General features: G+C 39.4%; 2 protein-coding genes across 2 annotated transcripts; both read right to left on the bottom strand.

Moving 5' to 3' along the window:
* Positions 1-887: 887 nt before the first annotated feature.
* gpr176 (G protein-coupled receptor 176) lies at positions 888-14,005 on the bottom strand (the record flags this gene model as incomplete). Its single annotated transcript, XM_083934209.1, has 3 exons — positions 888-2,124; positions 5,393-5,645; positions 13,777-14,005. The coding sequence occupies 3 exons, from the start codon at positions 14,003-14,005 to the stop codon at positions 888-890; spliced, it is 1,719 nt and encodes a 572-aa protein (XP_083790335.1).
* A 2,036-nt stretch (positions 14,006-16,041) lies between these two features.
* On the bottom strand, positions 16,042-19,546 carry LOC310962081 (acyl-coenzyme A thioesterase 2, mitochondrial-like). Its single transcript, XM_083934436.1, has 4 exons — positions 19,456-19,546; positions 18,468-19,018; positions 18,192-18,394; positions 16,042-17,546 (listed from the first exon to the last, which is right to left on the bottom strand). The coding sequence occupies exons 2-4, from the start codon at positions 18,922-18,924 to the stop codon at positions 16,956-16,958; spliced, it is 1,251 nt and encodes a 416-aa protein (XP_083790562.1). The 5' UTR covers positions 18,925-19,018; positions 19,456-19,546; the 3' UTR covers positions 16,042-16,955.
* Between the last annotated feature and the right edge of the window lie 3,933 nt (positions 19,547-23,479).

Genomic DNA, 23,479 nt, shown 5'->3' with positions numbered 1-23,479 from the left:
AAATTATTCTTCCATTTTTTTCTGTCTATTTGATGCACTTTGTGTTGAAGAAAACCAGCTCAAACACACAGTTAAACTCTGTAAAATGTAACATTTTTATAACAAGTATTTGCATACAGTACACCTGCGTTTCATCTTTTATCAAATCCACTTACATTTAAAGTACAAATGACAACAACATCTACTACGTAAGAAGAAATGTGAATATTCCAAAAGTGGGACAGCCCGCAAAGAGCGATTTAATCCCACAACGTGAAGTAAAATATGGTTACAAAAAACAGTCCCACAAAGAGTTAAGTGAAAGTACTGACATGTGTTCATTTACAGAGTGCAATCACAGCATAACCATTTTACTCAATGTTTTGTTAGGAGTTTCAATATCCTCGCTTGATTATTTGCTATGGAAATATATTATTCTGTATCAGTGCATCTCTCAGGATAATTGGATTTGTACAGTGTGTTCATTTAACTATGGACGCCCGCTCTAATCTAAACAGGGAGATTCAAAAAAGGCATCTGCCTTCTCAATAATCATGCAGCCATTGTAGGAGTCCTTAATCAAGGAACTAGATCTGTCAAAGTCGTAGTGAAGTTGCATTCTAATTCAGAGATGCATTCTAAATATCTTGAATGGATTCTCATCCAATAAAAGGCTGCAGTGCCTCAGGCGTCAAGCTTTTGTGCAGTAAAGTTCGAAAACCATGACTTCTACAACGCCTACTACTGCATTGCAAGATTGGAAAAAATATTTAAATTACCGAAAGAAACCAAGGATATCACCGAGCAAATTGACACATCAATATACTGCCAAGGCCTGGTCGACCCATGAGGCCGAGCCTGTAATGAGATGTGTCCAGTGTTGTAGATCATAGGCCAGCAGGAATAGTTCATGGGTCCACAGTGGGGATGGTGCTGACCTTATTGTTCCTGCTGATTCTACGTTCAGGCCGTGGCCTGGGCAGTTTGGTCTGGATCAGCTCCTCGGGTGTGTTACCAAGAGGAGGCAGCAGCCTCTTCTTGCTGTTCCTGGTCTCTGGTAACCACTGAGGTGGCAGCTCGAAGGGTCCAAAACCAAACTGTGTGGAGTCCTCAGCTTCAGTCGGTGTAGCTGGTGCCACCTGAGATGAAGAGGCGTAAGCACATGTGTGTACCGGAGAGGCTCTGGGTGCTATGATTGAAAGAGGGCCTTCCTTGGTGATGACCAGCCCTCCCCCCGTCCCCTGCAGAGGGTCCTTTTTAGTGATCACCTCGCCTCTGAGGCTCCCCATTTTCGACCCACCCTTGTGGTCCTCTTTAGGCCCAGAGCAGCCTCCTATTCCTTGAGAAGGGATCTCATTCTCTACATCCTCTTCTTCACCTTCTTCCTCAGAGGGCCTGAAGATCTGCTGCTGGCCAATGTTAAACATCTCCAGAAGCTGGCTCCCGGAGCGGCCGGCTGTCTCCAGTCCCACCGGCTCCCCGATCACACCCTCTGCTCCGAGAGAGACCAGACCCCCGGTGCTGACAACGTTACGGCGGCTGTAACGTCTGTGAATCCTGGCCAGCAGGTCCAGCCAGCTGAGACGCGCTGAGCGATTAACAGTCAGAAACAAAAGTGGGTTGGTGAGCAGGGACACCTTGGGTAGCCAGAGGGCTGTCAGATACAGTGAGATGGGTAGCTCTTTAGTATCTGCCAAAAGAGTGCGATAAACAACCAATGCCCCATAGGGAGCACTGCAGGCTGAGAAAGCCAGCACCACAGCCAGCAGAGTGGCGTGTAGCTCAGCTTCTCTCTGGGACACATACGGGATGGAGATGCTGTTCTGGGGAGTCCTCAATGCCGCGATTATCACCTTCTTCTTCTGGCTGGCACTGAGCGCTCTGCGGATCAGCAGCATGAAGAGGAAGACGAGGGCTAGAGGGAGGATCACAGTGGTGACGTTGTAGATCAACACATACACCATGTGGCCCAGCGAGCGGGCATGGTCATCGGAGCAGGACGAGGTGACGTACACATCCGTCACATTGGTCACGGCGAACACAGGAAGGCTCACCACTGTCGCGTGGACCCAGATATAGATGACCAGATCTCGGGATCGTGCATCTGAGATCTTCCTCTCTAACGGGTACAGCACAGAGTAGTATCTAGACGCAAAAAGACAAATTATTTCAGCATAAAGACAAATGGGCCTGTTTCCGTGACACACATTTTCATCATGTCGGTAGAAAAAAGAAACTGCTGAATTCCATTTAGCTGCTTCAGAGTCCTTGTATTGTACTTGGACACTGGAGTAGAACTGAGTCATTCTTAATGTTATTACAAACACCTGTGCTTTTCTCTGTATGACAGGTCAAAATGTCTTGTGTAAAAAACACCTATAATCTGATCGGAGTGTCGCCTTAATGCAGCCATGCTGACACGGCTTGTGAAAATCTCTATTTATATGTTTTACATGCATGGAAATACAAGTGGAAATTCAAAGTAGATGCACCTAAAAATACCCATATCCACAAAAGAAGCTGAAGTAGCCATTTCCACTATTCTTCGTGGGCATGTGGTTAATCATCAATTTAAGTAAAACTGAAACAATGACCCTCTCATTGAAGTAGAGCTTCAAGAGGTTTTGCTGAAAAGAATATAAATGTGTGCACCAATTATATAAGCTCTAATACTGACAAAAAAGAAAGAGGTGCAGTTGTTTTTCAGTCTATTCTGTAGACACTAAATGTATCCTGCAGTCCATTAATGGTTTTACTCTTTTACTGAGGTACTTCTGCTCCAGTACTTTAAACAGGAAAATCTGGGGTAAAAATGGATTAATATGAGTTTAGAAAACAAAAATCAGAGGCGATTTTATCAAAGAGTAGCTAATTTAAATGTGCTGTAGCAACCCAGTTCATCTTTAATATACAGTATATTGCCTTTGTTGACTGAAGTGGACTTGTGATCTAAACCACAAAAATACTGCTGCATAAAATCTAGCTGAAAGGATTTTCTGTGGAGTTATCACCTTATGCAGAAGTTGAAATGTTTTTTTTTCCTTCACACCCACAAACGCATAACTAAATATTCTCACATCCGCATACAGATAATAGTATGTAGATTGTCTCTCATCCTGTTGTTGTCTCTTATTAATAAACAAAACAAATTGTGTGAAAGACTTGCTTATTTCCCTGGATTGCCTCTTCTCTCATTATTACATGCTAGTGTGTGTGTGTGTGTGTGTGTGTGTGTGTGTGTGTGTGTGTGTGTGTGTGTGTGTGTGTGTGTGTGTGTGTGTGCGTGTGTGTGCGTGTGTGCGTGTGTGTGTGTGTGTGTGTGTGTGTGTGCACGAGCCGAAAACTGCTGCAGCCTCAGCCAGCCTGTATATACACAGCCTCGATTGCCCTTCCTGAGAATAAATAATTCATCGGTTTGATAGCATTCTGACTGTATTAGTTGCTATGGAGGCAAAATAATAATTGTAGCAGTGAGAAAAAGGGGCTGAGGCGAGACTGCAATGATACATGATCTGACTGCTCTCGCCATAACAAATACATTAACCCCCTCTTTAATGTGTTAAACTAAAAGTCAGTTTGGTGATGATGTCCTACATGGTGTTTAAATTATGGAGAATGAGGCTTAATAATGTAGAAGGCTGTGTATACTGCAGTCATGCAATATACATTTTGTTGCACGTACATATCTAGTGATACAGTTTGAGAATCCTGCAATACACGCTGGTGTTATGAATTAAATATCGGGAATGGGGGGGTGTCTATGTTTTGACCTTGCAAACAGCAGGGATTTCATTTGTGAATGTGATTTTTTAATGGTAATGGATAGCTTACTTTAAGCAATGAAGTATTTATTTTTATTCTTTGTTTAAAGCATGTTTATTTCTTAATAATGTCACCAGTGTAATTGTTAGCAATGACGCCTCTCAGCAAGAGGGTGTGTGCATGTTCTCTCCACATCAGAGTGGGTTTTCTTTGGTTTCTCCGGCTTCTCCAAAGACATGCAGGTGTTAGGGTTAATCGGCGATTCTAAATTGCTCGTAGATGTGATTGTGAGCATAAAAAGGTTGTCTGTCTATATGTGTTGGCTTCGTGATAGTCTGGCAACCAGGCCAGGGTGTACCGTACCGCACCTTTGCCCAATGGGATCGGCTCCAGACCCCGACTGGGATAAGCAGTTACAGATAATGGATGGATATTTCACAATACTGAAAATGAAAATATCCAGACTGCTACCCGTAGCTATATATATTATTAAACCTCTTGTCAGTACTTACTGCTGCACAAAAGAAAAAGAAAAAGACAGGAGTAGATCGTACAAATATTTTTTTTATTACACTGTGTAAACCCGCCTAGCTTGATAATACTTCATTCTCAGTTCAGAAAGAAAATAGTTGGGTTTCCTGGAGACTGACTTAGTTTTTACATGAAACAGCTCACAACCAGGTCAGCAACAGGGTCAAGATTTCTGGAGAGAGACATTGCTGTTGAGTAAAGTGTATTTTCTTGGCGCTTTGAGCACCAAAGCCGTCTGGTTCCATTATATTGGAGAGAAGACAGCTATCTGGGCAACTCACACAAATCCAGACTGTTAAATATTTGGGCTGAACCTTTCCTTTAAATACGTGTTTACGGTCAAAAATGTATTTTTATCACTGTTTCTAAAGTTACACTTCTGGAACAGGGTATAATAGAAGCAGCAGTGTTGTAGAATTACTATTACAAATATCAGTAGTAATACAAAAAACTTTTTTAAGAAAAGTTGGATTTGACTGAGAAAGCTATGAATAAATATTAAGCTTTCAGATCAGTAAGGGCATGATCAGCATTAGTAGGAGACCACGTGGGCAGCAGCAGCCATCTCAGGTTTGCTTCACCCGCAGCTGCAGGGTGGCCCGGGACACAGCCGCACAGCGTGGTGTACACATGCTCCATCGATTGCCACCCCCCTCCCAGCCCCTCTCGTCCACACCACAGGGTGTAGATGGAGATTGAAAAAGACTTTCTTCACTACAACAAAACAGTCTCCCAGAGTTGCTCAATTTTCGCAGCGTGGATGTTTGTACTTCCAAGTCAGGAAGAGAATAACTCCTCGCTACCAAGCAATGTATTGATACACTGGTCAGAGAATGGATGTGAACCATACACTTTTCTCAAGTGTACTTGAGTAAAAAATTAGTGGGAGTTACCCACTGGCCTATTTCAAAGTCAGTGGTTCTGGCTGCAGAGCTGAAGTGGGCAAAAAAAAGAAAAAAAACATCACTCTCGTCATACACGAGAGCCCTTTTTACTTGTTTTGTAAGGTTTGTAATGAGGTGAATTTGAATTATTTAACTATGACTGTAGCACCTGTGTCTACTTTAACGTTATGTGTATAAATTAGTAATAAGAAAGTATTTCATGTTTCGGAACTGACCTGTCGAGTGCGATGGCACTGAAACTGAGCACAGTGACGGAGCAGAAGAGCTTATGGAGGAACTTGACGGTCTTGCAGAGCAGCAGAGTGTGAAGCCACCAGCAGCAGCGAGGGCTGGCCCCGAGCGCCACATCGAAGGGAACGCACATCAGGCCTGCGCAGATGCCCGAGCACGCCAGGTTCTTGATGAATCTGTTGGTCACAGATTTAAAGACGTTCGTGCAGCAGGTGCACCACAACACTGTGGCATTTCCTGTGGGGAGGAGGGAAGAGATGTAGTCATGTTGAATAAGATCAAAGACCGTTTTTCTTCTGATTTCCAAACCTTTGTAGAACAAATGTCATTTATTGCATCTTTGTGTTTGTCTAGTTCAGTTTTAGCTTTTCTGGGGGTGTACAAAAAAACATTTTATCAAGCCTCGTAAAGTCCTCCTAAACCGATTTATTGTATTAGTATTAGTAACCTGGTATGATGGCACGTAACCAAAGAGATTTTCTTGCAGAGTTCAGACTGCTGTTTGCTCGTTATTGTGAGGCTTTCCCAGAATAAAGATTATTTTTAACCCATAATAGACTGTGTAAAAGGACCAAAATCTACATTTCCCAAAACATTTGTGTCACTAATTCTACAATATTTCCTTACAATTGGTGTGAATGGATTTTTTAACAACTAGAATATACTAAAAAAGAGTGAGTCCCGGCTCTTTCTGTATCCTCTTTATGCCTGTTTGGGTTTCAGTTTCTCTAAACACTTAATTTTTCTCCCACAGTCCAGAAAGAAAATTGTTGGGTGCCTGGAGAATCTAAATTGCCCGTTGGTATGAAAGGACAACTGTCTGTCTTATCTATGTGGGTTAGCACAAATGAGGCATCCTCACGTCTTGCACAGTGATTCAATAAATTAAAAAGAATGTATGGAAGTAGAAGAAGTAAAGCTTTGAGCATATAAGTAATAAAGATTTGGTTCCAAGTTCCTCAATTTCAACTGCATTTTTAAGGCCAAAACGGCAAACTTAAGTTTTTGGGCCACAAAGCAAGGCAAGACAACGATAATACTGACACGAGGTATATACTGTACATAAATGAAACACAAGGTACATGAGAGACTGCGTGTCCTAATGCAATTTGTAAGACCTGATGGCACAGAGATCATTAATTTATCTGTTCATGGAAAAGATTTCTAAATATGTTTTCACAAGACAGAAAATGATTTTTCTTGAGTCTTGAATAGTAGTCTTTTTGAATACTCGTATGTCACAATTTTAAGAACAAATTTTCTGCATTTTTGCACACAAGTAATCAACGTAATTACTTATCCTTCACTCTAAACTGCTGCAGAAAGATTATGTTAGAGCTCTTTGCAGGGTGGAGAAATCAATGACACCTAAACTGAATAGATGGCACACAAAGTCAATTGTAAGTGGGTTAACTGTGGCATTTCTATGTTAAGATATCGCCATCATTTGGAGTGATGAGACGGTAATGATTGTTAATTAGGTTTAAAAAGATGAACTTTATACTCCCTGCGGTGCACTGACTGATGTCAAGTCACACAGGGACATGTGTGATACAGCCTCTCCAAATGTAATTACGCACAGAGTGTTGGCTGTTCTCTCAGAGACAGAGCAACATGTTCTCTGGTGAGGAAAACTGTGTTATTTCTTCCAAAGGTTATTTGTTTCTGATGTCTGTAAATGTTCAGGACACAGTCATTCAGAGAAAAACAAGCACTCACCAGCAATTGCAAGAAGAAAATATGGTTACTACGTTAAAGGTTAGATACAGTATAAAAATCAATTACAGTGGATTAGGTTTTTAGAAATGTACAATGAGAGGTTTTAGATGGAGTTGAAAGAATCCGTTCTCAGGGAACATGGTGTATTTTACTGCTAGTTTTCTAACAAGAAACAGGATTCAGAGCAGCACACATGAGCAGTATTTGGGGAAACCCTAATGTCGCTATAGTTAATGCTCAGCTTCTGCATTGTGTGAAGCGGACTCACACAGGATAATGAAAAGAGCAAATACTCATTGTTTAAAAAGCCTCATCACATTAAACATATACCCAGCTTACATGAACAGATTCTACTGTTTTGATATTTTAACTTCTGTATATTGTGGCTAATGATAAGGTCATTATAATCACTGGTATTCTTTTCAAAAGAAGAAAGAGAAATAGGGACAATGCAACACAACTGTCAAACGAAACGACAAAATAGGTCCTTTGTTATTACCTTAAGAGAGAACCCATAGTGTCCTCTGATCTGCACACCCCTATTGTCTAAATTATTTACCAGTGCCTTTTCAACCCTACAAATGACTGTTACATATTTGGGTAAAGAATGATTATAAGAAAATGGTATTGGAAAACAATAGTCTTCTGTGGTTTGCATCCACCCCAGACTCAGTCCTACAGGCGTACTGTTGTTATGATGTCATACCACTTCCATCTTAGCTTCTGAGCACCAAAACTCATAATTCACATTGTCAGTAAAGAGTCCTACCTATGTTCCCCAGTCGTGTAAACCTATGCCTTTGCTGATTTTGATTTTCAGTATTTTGTTAGGGTAAGGGGTTACGGTTAGGGTCAGGGTCTTGTTAATAAACAAGATTAAGAGTTGGCAGACATGCTACCTGCTCTACAAAGCTGTACTTAGGCACAGCCGGGATAAAATGCCAATGGGTTAGAATGATAATGCTAACATACTGATGCTATGCAGGACACTACAGTGTTCATCTTAGTTTAGTGTTAGCATGATATCATGTGCTAGCTTGTACAACTGTGGTTGATGTTTTGTCCAGGTATTTGGCATGCAGCGACCTCCAAATCTGAAAAGTGAAGCTAACGCAGAAGTGCATTAAACATGCATTTTCTTCAAATGGCCAACAGGAGGCGGCTCCACTGGTTGCAAAAAGAAGTTAGATTGAGTAATATCTATGAGTAATCGACCCTGCTTCTCACTTTTTTTAATACTTCAGTGAACATTTTATCATTTATAATCTCAGTCGCTAGTTTAAAGTTTTCTTCTTCATTTTAGAAATTATGGTCCCATTTATAGTAAAATAGACAACAAAACAGGGTATTCTTTAGGGTGTGGCTAAATGGACAGATTTAAAATTTGCTACCACGGCACTGTGCATATTGTCCTCAGTTTCTGAGTCTCCTCCAACCTCCAGTCCCAATATGGTCACCAAGGACTTTAAAAAACCAAGATGGCGATGATCAAAAAAACTAACTCAGGACTTCAAAACGGAAGTCCAAAAACCAATGGGTGAGGTCAAAGGGGCTACATCCACTTATTTATACAGCCTATGGCACTGGTTCTCAAACTGTGGTACTAGTACCATTAAGTAAACATTAATTACTATATGAGTATAACACTAAGAAAATACTTACCGTGAAATGTAATTTAAAATTAGTTTAGCATTTCCTATAATACTTTGGTCTCAATATCAGCCTTTTGTGTAGTCATATTTAGAGTTCAGGCTAAACTGGGATGGCAGGATAGTAAGCAAAGGTAAAATGATTGGTTTGAAAACACTGACATGTCAGTTCTGATGCTCCCCTTTCTACAGAGTGGCTGTGGCTGAAGACAGTCAACAATAAAAAATATTCTGATTAGGAATAAACCTTCCTGTCCGTAGCTGTATAGGACTTGAGAGAGCCTGATATTTTCTGAGGTGGTATGTCATATACAAAGTTTGAGAACCACTGGTCTATGGTATTCTATTATAGGCCACTAATTTTCACGTCAATCCATACAACAGTTGTTGAGATATTTCACTGGATATTTGAAAAGAAGTGATCATTTTCCTGGTTAACAAATCCCTGGAGGTACCAACGTGGCAGTAAAATTAGTACAAAGAGGGTTCTTGACAGGAGAGGGGCATCAACGTGAGAGTCTAACTTTAGTACAGCTGCAATGGTGTGATGTAACACCTTCCCAGTGGTTACAATGCGAGTGATATACTGTATAGGGGATCACGGTTCCAACACAATATTTATTATTAGAAACATATGTTCTATTATGCACATTTTACATCTTTTCCCACCTAAACAAACCAACAGGAATAAACAGGGAGTGTGTGAATTTCTTTCAGATACTAATTAACAAATACTATCACAAAGGAACATTATGGTGTATTATGTCTTTTAAGTCAAAAATGACATAAATAAGAATTTAAGTGCTTTGAAAATAGAAGTTCTTTTGTGTATCAGTTGTTAAGTCCATGGATTCAAAGCACTTATAAAACTAACTAATAAAAGGTGTCCTTGTAAGTTCCTTCATGCAGAAAACAATGGGACCTCTGCTCTTTCATAAGCAGAGATTGCATTGTCTGTAAATTGTAGTTGCCCGAAATTCTCACCTAGAACTCGAGGAACACCTTGGCAACCATACTCACATCAGCCAATGAGGAGAAAGAGCAAACACTAAACACGATTGCTTTTTCCACTTAACAAATGGCAGTCCAACTCCACATTAAAAACTCAAAAAGTACTTTGTTTATCTGTTTCACACACATGAAAGTAAGTTGTGTCATCTCTCGTTTTATGTTAATAAGCTGCTGTTGCTATAGTGAATCGAGTAACTAAACATAGTAGCGTTAGCTTTTCAAAGTGTGAAACACCATGAACACCTTCTGAGTTGCTTCCCTGTGGTGTTATATATTCCATTAATTAAGTAGTTTCAATGAGTGATGTTTTCATGAATGGTAACTAACAGGCAACAGAGCCAGATATCATCATACTGCAATTTCTCACAGATGTGATTACAATCAGTAATATTTGCTGGTGTCGTGCGTTAGATTAATAGTCAAACTCTGACCAGTGCTTTATCTGAAAAATGTTGAACTGTTGGCTAATTAATAGGAATGTTTTTAAGCTAAAAGATTAGTTCACTGTTTTTAAAAAAAGAGAACTTTTTTGCTTTCTTTCTGAGTGTTAGGTGAGAATATCAATGACTCATGTCTGTGCAGAGTAGAGTAGAGTAGTTAGCCTAGCTTAGCATAAAGATTGGAGGCAGAAAGGGTCATAGATAGATGGATAGATGGATAGATGGATAGATGGATAGATGGATAGATGGATAGATGGATAGATGGATAGATGGATAGATGGATAGATGGATAGATAGATAGATAGATAGATAGATAGATAGATAGATAGATAGATAGACAATTACTTTTTTCATCCCTGAAAGCGAAAGCGAAAATACAATAGTAATAAAAATATCTGGGTATAAGAAATAAGTAGAAACACAGAACTGAACGTGGGCACTTAGACATAAGCATGAGATAAAGCAAGACATAAATAAATGAATGAAAGAATGAATATTAAGGTGCAGTGGCAGGATGATGATAGGCTGTTGCATCCTCATCGGATGGAACGCAAAAAGTTATTTATTCATAACTACTGTGTTTCTTTTCATCAAAAACGGGGCTGTGTGGACCACATAAGATGTGCCCCTTCTCGACATCGTAAATGAGTCACTTTCATTAATGTTGACTGCTGACTGGAGGTGAGCGGGGTTGGCATTCAGCTGCAGGAGAGAGAGGTGTGGGGATGACTCATGAGAGCAGTGCCAGGTGGAGCCAGTGCGCGAAACTTTGAAAAAACAGTTCTTTCAAACAAGGGAAACGTCGCTTTGTCTGTTCTCTGACGCACAGAGTAGGTTAGGACCTCTTCAATGGGAAACACTGAAACAATTGGATATTCACTCGCTTGCTTCACGTCCAGTGAGGAAGAGGTGTGACACCAACTCAAAGTGTACATACTAAACACAGTACAATCTCCCGCCCTCAGTGCTACAATTAAACGAGCACTGGCTGCTGCCAGAGTGAAGCCTTTTGTGTGTAGTTTATGTAACATGAAGTAGGACAAAATTGCTGCTGTTTTCAAGTCACTCATACAGATTTACTTTTGGAGATAGAAAGAATCACCCTAATATCAGGACAACAACACGTGTGTCCCTGATAATAATTGCTGAGGATGTTTCCTGGCTTTTATCCTACTACAAAAACCTGTTTGAGATCGTATAAAGAGTTTGGGAAGTCGAGAACACACTTTTATGAGAATCTATACTTCAAAGACAGGACTATCAACAGATTTATTATCAATTGTTTTACTCTCAGGGTTATTTATGTATTCATTATCAGGCTGAAAATTGATTCAGGTATTTGATGCATCTCATCTTTTTCAGTTAACTCTCCTAGACAGTTAATGAATTAGCAGAGGGCAACCATTCTTATTACAATTGTCATTATTTCTGTATAATTATATGTATTTGTAGACTTAATTAGTCTGTTTTGCTGTCTGCTACAGTGTCCTTGATGCTTCCACTGGTGGCGCCAAAGACAGACATTTTTACATTCAACACATAGTGGCTCTACCATTTGCTACAAAACACTGACTTTACCATTACAGCGTTTCTCTAGAGTCCTTTTACTAAAATGTTCACGTATCACACCTGTTTATTGAGACTGTCGTCGCATCATCGGTGCAAGCAGCTTAACACGACCCCCATTTACATTTGTTAGGCTGCGATCTCTAGTGGCCGTAATAATTATGATTGGAGCACAGGGGGAGGTAAGGTGACGCTGGTCGAATCCTGTGTGAAACCAAAAGTCAACACTGACTTGTTTTCATTATGTCAAAAACGCGTATTTTAACCGAAACCATGACCTTTTCCCAAACCTAAACAAGTAGCAACCACATGTGACCATTTCACAGGTAAACAGTCATACACAGTATGTCGTCTTGGGAGTCATTGGCAAACGACTTATTCTGCCGGTGTATTAGATGCTTTATTTACGTCCTATCTCACTTGTTATTCTCCAGGGGTGTGTTAGGAAAATAGATGTATACTGTATATTTTCTAAACCATATATTCAACCTACAGAGGAAAAGTAGGCATTCTGAGCCATGCTGCCCAAAGGAGATTTTGTGCAGCCGTTTATGTCGTGCTTCCCTGTTACATTGCACCACACAGCGGGAGGTGGTACTGAGTCATAGCAAAACTCATTTGATCTTTTTTTTGCTGGTTTATGAATTTTACTGTATCTCACCATGGTGAACTATTTGTGCTGCTTTTTGTTGAGTCTATACTCACTCACTCATTATGTGATGGTTTTTTATGCAGTACTTTTGTGACAAATAACACTATGGCGCTCATTTTAGGCATGAGGATTGTTTTGTGGTTGCCAATAAGATGGAGGAGATGTCAAACTGTATGAGACTGATGTGCTGGCGCCGTCCATCAATTAACATGACTCCTTCCTCATTTCCATCATCATCATCATCAGCAGCAGCAGCCTGTGATTCTACTAATATTTGTCACTAAGCCAATATAGATTGGAAAAGGGTGACACTATTGACAGATTTGGCTTTCAAAATGCCTATGGTAAGTTATTGCTACTAATATTTGCCAATTTCATGGTTAAATAGGTCAGGTTTAACACCACAGCCTGTACCAATGTGCCAGTGTCTACGTGGGTTGCCAACTTAAACATTTCCTGTCATGAAAAAAGGACCAAATGCACAAAAAGTTTTGCACAAAGAACTGATGCCTGTCTTGAATTACCTTTAATTTGAAAACAATAGAAAGAAGTAGGATTCATTATAGTGAATGTGAGTGAAAGCGAGACAGTCTGCAAGTCTGACCAGGTACAACCTGAACCATGTATTTTCAAAGAGGGAAAAGTCAGGTAAAAACGAGTAAACAATGACAAGAGTTTGGAGAGGGCATCTTGGCTTTCTTCAAGTTCAATTGGCTGTTTGGTTTCAGTGGAATAGCAACATTAACTGTAATCTTTTTTTTAAACTATGGGTGGGATATGGTTGGTATGCACTGACAAATGGTTTAAATGGGATATATGATGGTTTGATGGAAAAATACAGACTGCTTTTATGTTTTTATCCCTGGCTACATCTTCACATATTTTTAGTCTTTATAACTGATTCTTTTTTACCATGTTTGTGGTCATGCTTTTACCCATTTAAGTATGTGTTTCAGTGCATCCATTGGGCTATTAAGAGGAGAAAGATGACTGAAAATATCCCGTTTTAGCTTTAATATGACAGTGACTTTTTTACACTTTGGACACCACACTGCTGCTTCATATTCAAGTATCTTGGGCATCGATGGTTGAGCCACTTTTTTGAAGACTTGTTTTACAAATGTTCTTTAATTACTTGCACAGAAAGTGTTCCCATATAAGGCTCCTGTGACCCAGATTTAAGAATAGAAACTCTTGCGGCTCATATAAAACATGAAGCTATTGGATGTTTTAAAGGAGTAATTCCATAAAACGTTTGTACGGTGTCTGTAGGATGGTTTGGGGGCCTTTCGGTCAACGCACACTGTGTTTATTCGTATGAGGCGACTCACCGAGTAGCGAACCTATGAGGATGAAAACCTGGATGGTGGTGGTGAAGTCCCGGTAGGCTTGCTCTCGGATGAGGCGCTGCTGCTCACCCAGCCCGGTCCCCTCGGCTGATGGGCTGCTGTCCCACCGAGTCGGCGGGCTCGAGGCGTTCAGGAGATCCAGCCAGAGGTGGGAAGCTGTGGAATTGGCTGCACCGTCCGCTACCGTCGCAGCCCGGCTCCGACTATCCATGTCGGTTCCCCCCGCGATCCTTTTTGTTTTGTTTGTTTAAGACGGCTGGCGGGATGTCAGCAGCAAGCACCGGAGAGGCATTTCTGTGGGGGTGATGGTGATGCCTTGCAAAAAAAGGGGGGGAAACCTACAACCTGGCAAGCAGAAAATATGTGAGGCGGACACAGGTAGGGCGGCGCGCAGCTGCCAGCAAGGAGATGATCTTTTGTCAGTATGTTTGTCTGATAAATCAGGACACAACATAATGTGGTGATCATACATCAAAGCACAAGGAAATAACAAGCTGGGCTAGGCTGCATGACCCAAAATCCCCCAATGCGGATGCATGGCAGAATCAGTCACTGGAATCCGTGCGCAGCGAGCTTGGTTGGATGCTGTACTCTGACACTCAGTGCACCTAAAAGCTCACCGGGTTGCGAAGTGTCCGCAGCTTGCAGCACCGAGAACACACAACCATCACCCCGAGCGTCCAGGAAGAAATGATTGTGTCTGCCAGGCTGCTACTCCGGCTGCCGCTGCCAGTCGCACTGTGAGAGGCTGTTAATTGGTAGAGTGAGTGGTGAGGGGAGCTTTGCAACTGAATCTCTCACAGCGTGAGGTGCAAGACTGGAGAGGAAGAGCGGCCCCTCCTCTTCTTATAGCAAGGAACACCACTGAATCTTATGAATGACAAGCAGCAGAGGAAGGAGAATGTGGCCGAATTATACACACAGATCAGTAAGACTGTTGGCATGAAGATGCGTCCACTTCCTGTCATCCAGACAGAGGAAAGCAGTTCAACTTTCAGGGAATATAATTCATCCAAACATCCAGTTAATTTACAAAGCTATTTACGGGGGTGTACATTTTTTATAACAATGAGGCACAATCAGTCTGTTTGTCAACCCCAAAAGGTGCAATGTTTTCACAAAAGGTAAAAAGCCATACTATAGGGTTTATCCCCAACAACGACCCTGCTGTAGTGTTGCTCAGACTGTTCCCTCACAGGAGCGTGTGACATTCCTCTTCAGTTTGCTAGATATGCCAAAAATGGGAGAGGACATACCTCAGTGGAACACTGTTTTAATTAATAAGAGTAAATGTATTTGTAGTCCGCTTTGTGTAAGGCAGTGAGGGACCACCTGAGGAAACGCTCATATAGACTCATTGTGGAGAAACAATCGATGGGTAAAAAATGACTTTTTCATACATTTCAATAGAAACACCGTAGAATAAATCTCTCTTTGAGCAGGACTAGAGTTATGGCACTCTTTCTGACAGAGAAGCAGATTCAAAAATCTTAGCTCACGTTCAACAATAAGGCTTATTGTGGTGCTAAATACATCCACTCTGTTCTATTTGTGAAATCAGCAAAGTACAGATATGACAATTGACACTGACTTGACAAATGTCAAAAGTCTTTTCCTTTCGTGTGATTTAGAAAGATGCCATGCATGTCCGCAGGTCTGAGAGAGATGTCTTTGTTTTAGTCTCCAAATTCAGAATCAGACCCCCTTCTTTGATGCAGGCTACGTTGTTAATACAAATCCCTAAGAGAAAAGCTTACATCATCAAAGGACATCCACTTCCCTTTGAAACAGACATCAGCCTTGTTTAACTTCAACATGGGAGTAAAACAGCAACAGTGGGATTAATGGTACTTTTAAATATGTGCTTTTGTTTCACAATCTTACATCATGACACGTTCCAGATTGTATTGTATGTGACAAAACATATCACATTAGAGACATTAGAGCGGCCACTAGATGCCAACATTCCCCAAGTGATAATTCACTGAGTTTTTTTCTAGGAGACACTTAAGTAAAGAGATCGCTTTACTTAAGTGTATTATAATGAAGCCAACTGGTGTAAGAGGAGGCATTCAAACAAGATGATGCAATTGTTGTGTAAGACTGAAATTCAAATGAAACACATTTACATTTTTTTGGTTGCAATCATCTAAATTGTTTATTTTATGTTAAGTTTCATAACCCCCAACAGCAGTAAGACCAGAGTGTTATTCAAATAATATCAGAACAGTTAAGTACGGTGTCATCTGAAGTTGAAATTAAGCTTTACTTTCATACCCATAGCTTCGCAATAGACCTTTTCAACAGAATTCCATCGCTAGGCAACGGCCTGGGTCCTTGTTAACTTCCTGTCAGCTGATGTCATTCACATACACGGCAATAGGAAATAAACTGGGACACATTTAGATTGTTTATGTTCACAACTGTGAAATTGTCAATATGGTTTAATCAATCTACTTATAAGAATAGGAATCGTAATAAGTAATACGAATATTTTATCAGTGTATATCACGATATGGCAAATGTGAGCAGAATCACACGAACAATCATATTAATATTCAGTACAAAACCATAATACAATACGATAACATTGTCACAATATACCACTCAAAGTCAATACAAGATAATTGCTCAGCCCTTTTCTAATCATGCACAAAATAATCAAACTTCTATCACAAATACTGGGCATTCTGAATGATATTGCATTTGACACAGAGCCACAGAATGTTATATTTCTGTATTTTTCCCAGCAGACTTGTTGTCATGTCATTCCAGGAAAAGCGCAGCTGTAATTAATAACAGTCACAATGGCTACATTACCTGCAGATGCATCAGGTCTAGGGTCCTGGTTATGTGCATGTTCCCTCCCTGCTTTGCCTTAGAGAGATACTTAAATGGAATAGAGGCATATTATTATCACATTAGCTCCACCTGTGATTATCTTGACATAAAAAGTCTGAACACATCATTTTGTCATGTGGCTAAAAGCTAGTTGGAACCAAAGCATGTTGCTTGTTACAGTTCCAAAAGTCCAAAGCTTCAACATAAGAATACCCAAACAATATTTCTGAATACCCCTTTGAAAATCTCATTCATTAGAATCTAAAGGCAATGTTAAGCATTGCTAATGATGCTTGATACACTTGACACAACAGTTCTTGCTAACAAGTACTCTTGTTGTCCAAGTGCTTCTTGAAGAACTCCTGGACTCTTTCCCACAGGTCCACCTGAGCCTCAAAGTGGGCTTTTGGTTCCCCACCAAACGCAACAACATGCCCGACTGCTGAATGAACTGTTGACGGACAATGAGGCATGTGAGGGACTTCCAAAAAGTGTCCAGCTTTAGGGTATGTTACCACTTTAAACAACTCTTTGCCATGATTCCTCAGCGTTGCAGCAGCCTGCTTGGCAAAATATGCACTGTTCCAGTTGTGATCATCTTCAGAAACAGCAAAAAGAAACTGGCAGCTGGCTCGTTCAATAGGAAACAATGATGCTCTGTTCTTCTCCAAATAAGGGTCAGGCAAGGCATTGCCTATATCTAAAAACCCAGAGTCTGTGATTTTGATGTCCTTTATGACCGGCTGAAGTGGAGGTATAACAATGTCTTTGTAGTGCAAAGGAATCACAGTATTTGCACTGCAGCCATTAATACAGACGGTTGCTGAAATCCCAGAGAGGAATGATGACATGGACATAGCCATACCGCTACTGTGAGAAATTGATAGGATGCCAATCCCAGGACCCTTAACCTGCACAGAGAGGTATTGTGTTAAAAGTTATGTTTAGACTTTTGAACACCAGCTAATAAACCCATACAATTCATAAAACCAATCAATAACAACCATAGCTCAATTCTATCCAAACCAGAATTTAAAAACACAGTGCTCTAAATAAAAATTTATTTTCATCGCTCATTAATCTGCAGATTAATTTCCTAACTAATTGATTCATAGTTTCATCCAAAAAATATCAGAAAATAATGAAAAATATCTGCAAGCCCAAGGTGAAATTGTCATATTTCTTGCTAAATATATTCAGTTTATTATCACACAAGATGAACAAATTCTCATAAGAAGCAAAAAAATAGTTTTGATACATTTTCTGTCCACTGACTAATCAAATATGTATGAATTTAAATATGCTAATTTTCAAAGAAGGACCTTAAAAAAGTCTTTAGTTCCCGTCAGCCACAGAGTTGTGCCATCAACAACAACCAACTACATAGTACATACAAATATGGGCCTTTATAATCTCACATTACATGTTACTTACTCATTGGACTAATTTTTAACATTATTAAGTACAACAACTTCTGCATCCCATGGGAAAGATATGATGGAAATCATAATATTATAAAGATTATTATCTTTACGGTTTCAACCTTTGATACGAACCTCTGGCTGGCTTGTCAGATATGTTACAGCCTCTTCAAAGTACTCCAAATCAAACTTCTTAGGGTTTTTGGGTAAATCCTGGTAGTCCTTGTAGGCCAGTGCCAGAACAACAAAACCTTTATTTGCCAAGAGGCTGGCTCTGGGTTCAGTAAGACGCCCACCGAATGTGTAAAGATCTATTATTCCCGGGAATGGACCCTCTCCTGGAGAAAATGACGGGAGAGGGAAAAGTTAAGTAGATGATCTCTCAGCTATCATCGACAGCACACAACCAACCTGGTGGTACGAAGAGGACTCCTCGTATTCTTCCCTCTTGCACAGGTATTCTCTTCATCCCCTCTGTCATGTATCCTCTCTCGTTGGTTTCAGAGGCTAAGACCTCACCAGAGTCTCCGCTCAGTGCTTCTATTTCCACCAGTGTCGGGGTGAGCGCATTCTTCTTCAGGAGTTTACTGTGTGGAGTCTCTGGTGCCAGGGCCCAAAACAAACCCATGGGCTCCACTCCGGTGTAACTTCCTCCCAGAGAGGGTGCGCGGCTGACATCCACCTGGCCAGTTTCATCTGCTTGGTACAGAGCAGAAGCCTTGAAGATCACCCCTTTGTCATCCACTAGTCTGGACCTCAGTTGAACTTGTTTGCGTGGAGCGAGTCCCTCTACTTTTACCTGCACCAGTTTATCAAAGAGACACCGAACGCTGGGGAGAATTTTCAGGCGGATCTGTGAGTAAGCCATTTCAGCTTTTTCCAAGATGGGACCTGAGGCTCCTTCCTCTTTACGCTGGCCTTTATTTTTATGTCTTGTCCATACAGCTATGCTGTCAGTGCATCTGTCAAAGAAATCAAGAATTAAATTAATGTAGATTTTCTGTTTATAATTGTTGTTTTTTCTCTTTTAGGTATCTTTTATATTGTATGATTATATTACTGTTTTGATGTGTCTGTGTGTAATGCTGCTGTTACACTGCAATTTCCCAGCTTGGGATCAATAAAGTATTTCTATTCTATTCTATTTTAACTTTAACTGTGCCTTGTAAAGTTACATTGGGTGTTCTGAAAGGCGCCTATAAATAAAATGCATTATTATTATTGTATTATTATATTTGATCATTTAGTTAGGAACCAAAACATGAACGCTTTGCATTAAAACTTTCGGTATATTTAGCTTAATTAGCTAACTTACTTAGAGAAGTCAGAAAGTGACTTTGTAGGCCATCTGTAGACACGTTTGAGTAAGTAATAAAAATAGCAAGATATTATATCGTACCAGTCTAAAGAAATGCCTGAAAAGCATGTACAGCAGCGAAGCATTGATGTAAACAGAAGGAAAACGAAACAACCTCGGAAGCTCCAGTGTTTGTGTTGCAAACTCTTCTTCTTCGGCTGATTCCAAACGTCCGCCCTCCGGACACGTCCCCAGGAAGTGCGCCGGAGTTCCGAAGCCAATTTGACCTAGTGGTCAAACGGTGAAATTACAACTTCCTTTTTATTTTATTTTTTTATTTATTGAAAAAGGAATTATTTTATTATATATAACTATATATATATAATACTGAATCTAAATTATTTTATTTAGATATAATAATATAATACATACATCTATAGGCCAATTATAATAACAACAATAATAATAATAATAATAGTGAATCTAAATTATTATATATATATATAAAAAATAATATTTTGATTATCTCATAATTTTAATTGAATTTTGCAGATAATCAAATAAGAAAAAGTGCAACAGTTGTGCAAAAAACTCCAACATAAATCCCACTGTCCTTCCCAACAACCCATGTCAGACGCAGTCACAGTAACCAACTAAATTATCGAATAACATATAACATAAGTAATAATATCAGAATTTGATTAATTCGGTACGATAGCCTTTTGAGAGTCTAGAAAAGCAACAGGGTTAAATCATTTAGTATTCGGTTTCTTTTTCTGATAATGATTTCCGGCAGACAGATAATGTGGTATATTGTGTCCTTTGCTCTATAGCCTACAGAATGTATAAGATGTTTAACAGTTTGTTGTTTCCTGAAGGTCTCTACTAAGTCCATCCACATGCTTTCCCATCTTATCGAGTCCCCATGCCAATCCCACAGTGCCCAAGTCTTAGTCTGGTCTTTCTTTTCATTTTCCGGCTGTCTCTGCCACACAGCTGTTACGTTTTGCTTGATGATAGTAAAATATTATGTCGCACTTTTTTCCCCTGACATCTTAAATTCCTACTTTCCACCCCAGTTAGCTATGTTGTTTAGGGTTTCCTGCATGTTTTAATATTCTAATATTTCTGCCTCTTTTCCAAATTGCTCCGTCATCTTCTAACAGGGAGAGTCCAAAACCTGCCCCAATGTCTCGAAAGATATCATTTATAACATGTTCTGGGCTGATTACACTTCCTCGGGGTGTTCCATTGTCAATCTCTGTGCAATCAGAATAATTATTTCCAACTCTACCTCGAATTATCCAGCTATCCAGCTTAGCACGCCCTCGTATTCATGGCTCGTATTAATATTTTAAAAAAAAAGGAATAATGCATTTAGTAATAACATAATTTTTTGCCAAAAAATATGATCAACATAACATAGGTTATACATGTAGGAAGGAGAGGCAGCCACTAGGTGTCAGCATTGGCATAGGGTAGGCCTAGTAACACTTGGGGAAAGCTTGAAGACCCTCTCTTTAATTTTGATCTCCTAACACAGTCGAAGAACAGTACATGATAGGAAACTACACCACGCGTCCCCCCTGTGGAATAGACTATCTGATTAGCTGGACCACCTTGCTGCATATATTTTCATAATGAGCAAAATGGCAGGGCCCTGGGCCTGGCTGCCTCATGTTTATCTCTAGGGTAGACCTGTGGTTGTCTTGTCAGAGGTTATTTATAGGACTAAATGTCATGACAAGGTGTTCAGCTGGAGTTTTATCCAATTAATCATTGGGTGCCCAGTGCCAGTTATTCAAAACCTCTGGAATCATGAAAGTGGAAGAATCCTTCATAAAGAGGGGAAATGAAGACAGGAGGTGGATGTGGAGGTAACCAACAATTACTGGAACTGGAGAGAGTGAAATGAATGTGGTTTTAATAAAAGCTATGTATTATCGACAAAGTCGTAAACAAAACTGACAATCATGTTTGTGCCATTGAACTTATGTTTTGGTTTTACATTTACAGTAGGCACCTTTTCAGTCATTGCGTATGTGAGTATTTCCTTCCTACCAACAACAGTTGCATGAAATGATTCATATGACTGGAGTGGACCTTTGCACCATTTGCTAAGTGCACTAACATTATTACAAGTACATGGGCGGATTATTTAGACCAACATTTAAAGGACAATATGTATTTAAAGAAAGAAGGAAAAATGGGTAAAACTGCAGAATTCAAACAGAGCAAACACATATCACGAATACCTTCACAATAAAACCGAATAGAAATAAAAAAATATATAAATAAAATACAATACGCCTATAACTTTAGGCCTATATTAAGTGTGATAAAGGGCAGATTACTGTATGATATGGATGAAATGATCTTCACATTAAAGACAAATCTGGTTCGTATCTTCCTCGTCAACATTTAGATGCCATAGCTTCCCTATATATTTTGTGAGTCTAGAAAATCAATAACCCATTTATTTTCTATAGAACAAACCCTTATATGTGGAAGACATCATTGATTGAATATTTTCTGATCTCGAGCTGTAGGACAGAGACGTTTGCAAATGCTTTAGGTTGTCTTTTAGGGTAAAGGAGAACGATTTAAAAAATGAGCGACTTCCCCTTTGGATGTTGATGTTGATGCTTGCAGTGACACATTATGTTTTGCAAGGTCACAGTGCAAAGTGAACTGCGGTTAGGTACAAGAAGAATAAGAGATTTCACTTTCTTTGACCTCTGAGTAAATGAAAGTAAAATTTCCACCCACACATTCTCTGTTCTTTCTGCAAGCACGTTGTGTAAATACACTGTAGTACTTTAGTCTATATCATATAATGGCATATATTCTATAATGTATGGAATATGTGAATTTATTGATCATATTTTGGGTTGAGCAACTTTTGATCTAGGTGTGGATATAATGCATATGCACAAGGATGATCCCCAGTAGCCAGAGCTACTAAAAGAGTCACAGTAAGAACCTTTCAGATGATATAGGTCCTTGCAGATAAGTACTTTAAAGTGCTTTGACAGAGCAAAAACAAAAGCAAATACAAATCCATACATTTATACACATAAATGAGGTGAGATAAACAGTAAGACACATGTTACAACAAGAAAATGAAATTAAAAGATGACAAGGTGAGACGACAACAAAAAGACCATAAAATAACACATAAATAAAATAACTAAAAAGACGACACAATAATGATACACCATTACACACATAGACACATATATATTAGACTTAGACTTCTATTTATTGATCCCTTTGGGATGACTCCCGCAAGGAAATTGAATTTCCAGCAGCTTAAAAAACAACACTTGTGTAGAAAATAAGGAGTATAAAAAATACAGTATAAGATAAACAAAATAATAAACAATAAACTCTTAGCTAAATAAATATAGAAAGTGAAACAATAAAAAATAAACTCTTGGTTAAATATATATAATGTAGAGTCAAGAATACAAGTGAAATAAAATTCACAGAAAAATTAAATCAGATAAAATAAGATAAGATAAGATAAGATAAGATAATTTAAGATATTCCTTTATTAGTCCCACAAAGGGGAAATTTTCTTTTTACAGCAGCACAGTGGATGGCACACATAGAAGAAGCATCAATAAGAAACATGTAGAACATATAGAAAAAAAGGAACAATGTAAACAGGGAAATATAAAATATAAGAATAACAGGAACAATATATGTAATATTTTTTAAATATGAAACTCACCTGAGCTAAGTATTTCACACACTAGAGTGATACGTTAAGGGTAGAGAAACGCATAAGATAAAATATATATGACTGTATATGGCATTGTCTTTTATACAGTCGATGAAAACCTTTAGGAGAAATTAGCAGTAAGATTAAAGTACTGCACTATATATATGCAAACTATATCCAATATTATTTTAATATCATTTAGTATCTGTTAAAGACATTTGCTCTGAATTTGTATTGTATTTTTCTTTTTTGGTCGATTTCTTTTGTCTCCTGACCAAAATGCCGTGCTTTTATTTTGAAGACGAGCCTTGCGGTCGGGCTTGACAGATTTAGGATCCGCCCTTTTTTTAACGAGGTAGCCATGGAGACCGCGCGAGAGCGAGGCAGCTGGTAAGAGTT

The sequence above is a fragment of the Echiichthys vipera genome, assembly GCF_963691815.1.
Source record: "Echiichthys vipera genome assembly, chromosome: 19".
Classification (NCBI taxonomy): domain Eukaryota; kingdom Metazoa; phylum Chordata; class Actinopteri; order Perciformes; family Trachinidae; genus Echiichthys; species Echiichthys vipera.
Note: the sequence above shows the minus strand (reverse complement) of the source record. Positions and strands in the feature narration are given on the sequence as shown.

Coding starts and splice junctions, on each gene's coding strand:
- LOC310962081 (XM_083934436.1), bottom strand. CDS start 18,924: ATGGCTTACTCACAGATCCGCCTGAAAATTCTCCCCAGCGTTCGGTGT. Junction 18,395..18,467: donor AGTCCTCTTCGTACCACCAG/GTTGGTTGTGTG, acceptor CATTTTCTCCAG/GAGAGGGTCCATTCCCGGGA. Junction 17,547..18,191: donor ATCTGACAAGCCAGCCAGAG/GTTCGTATCAAA, acceptor CTCTCTGTGCAG/GTTAAGGGTCCTGGGATTGG.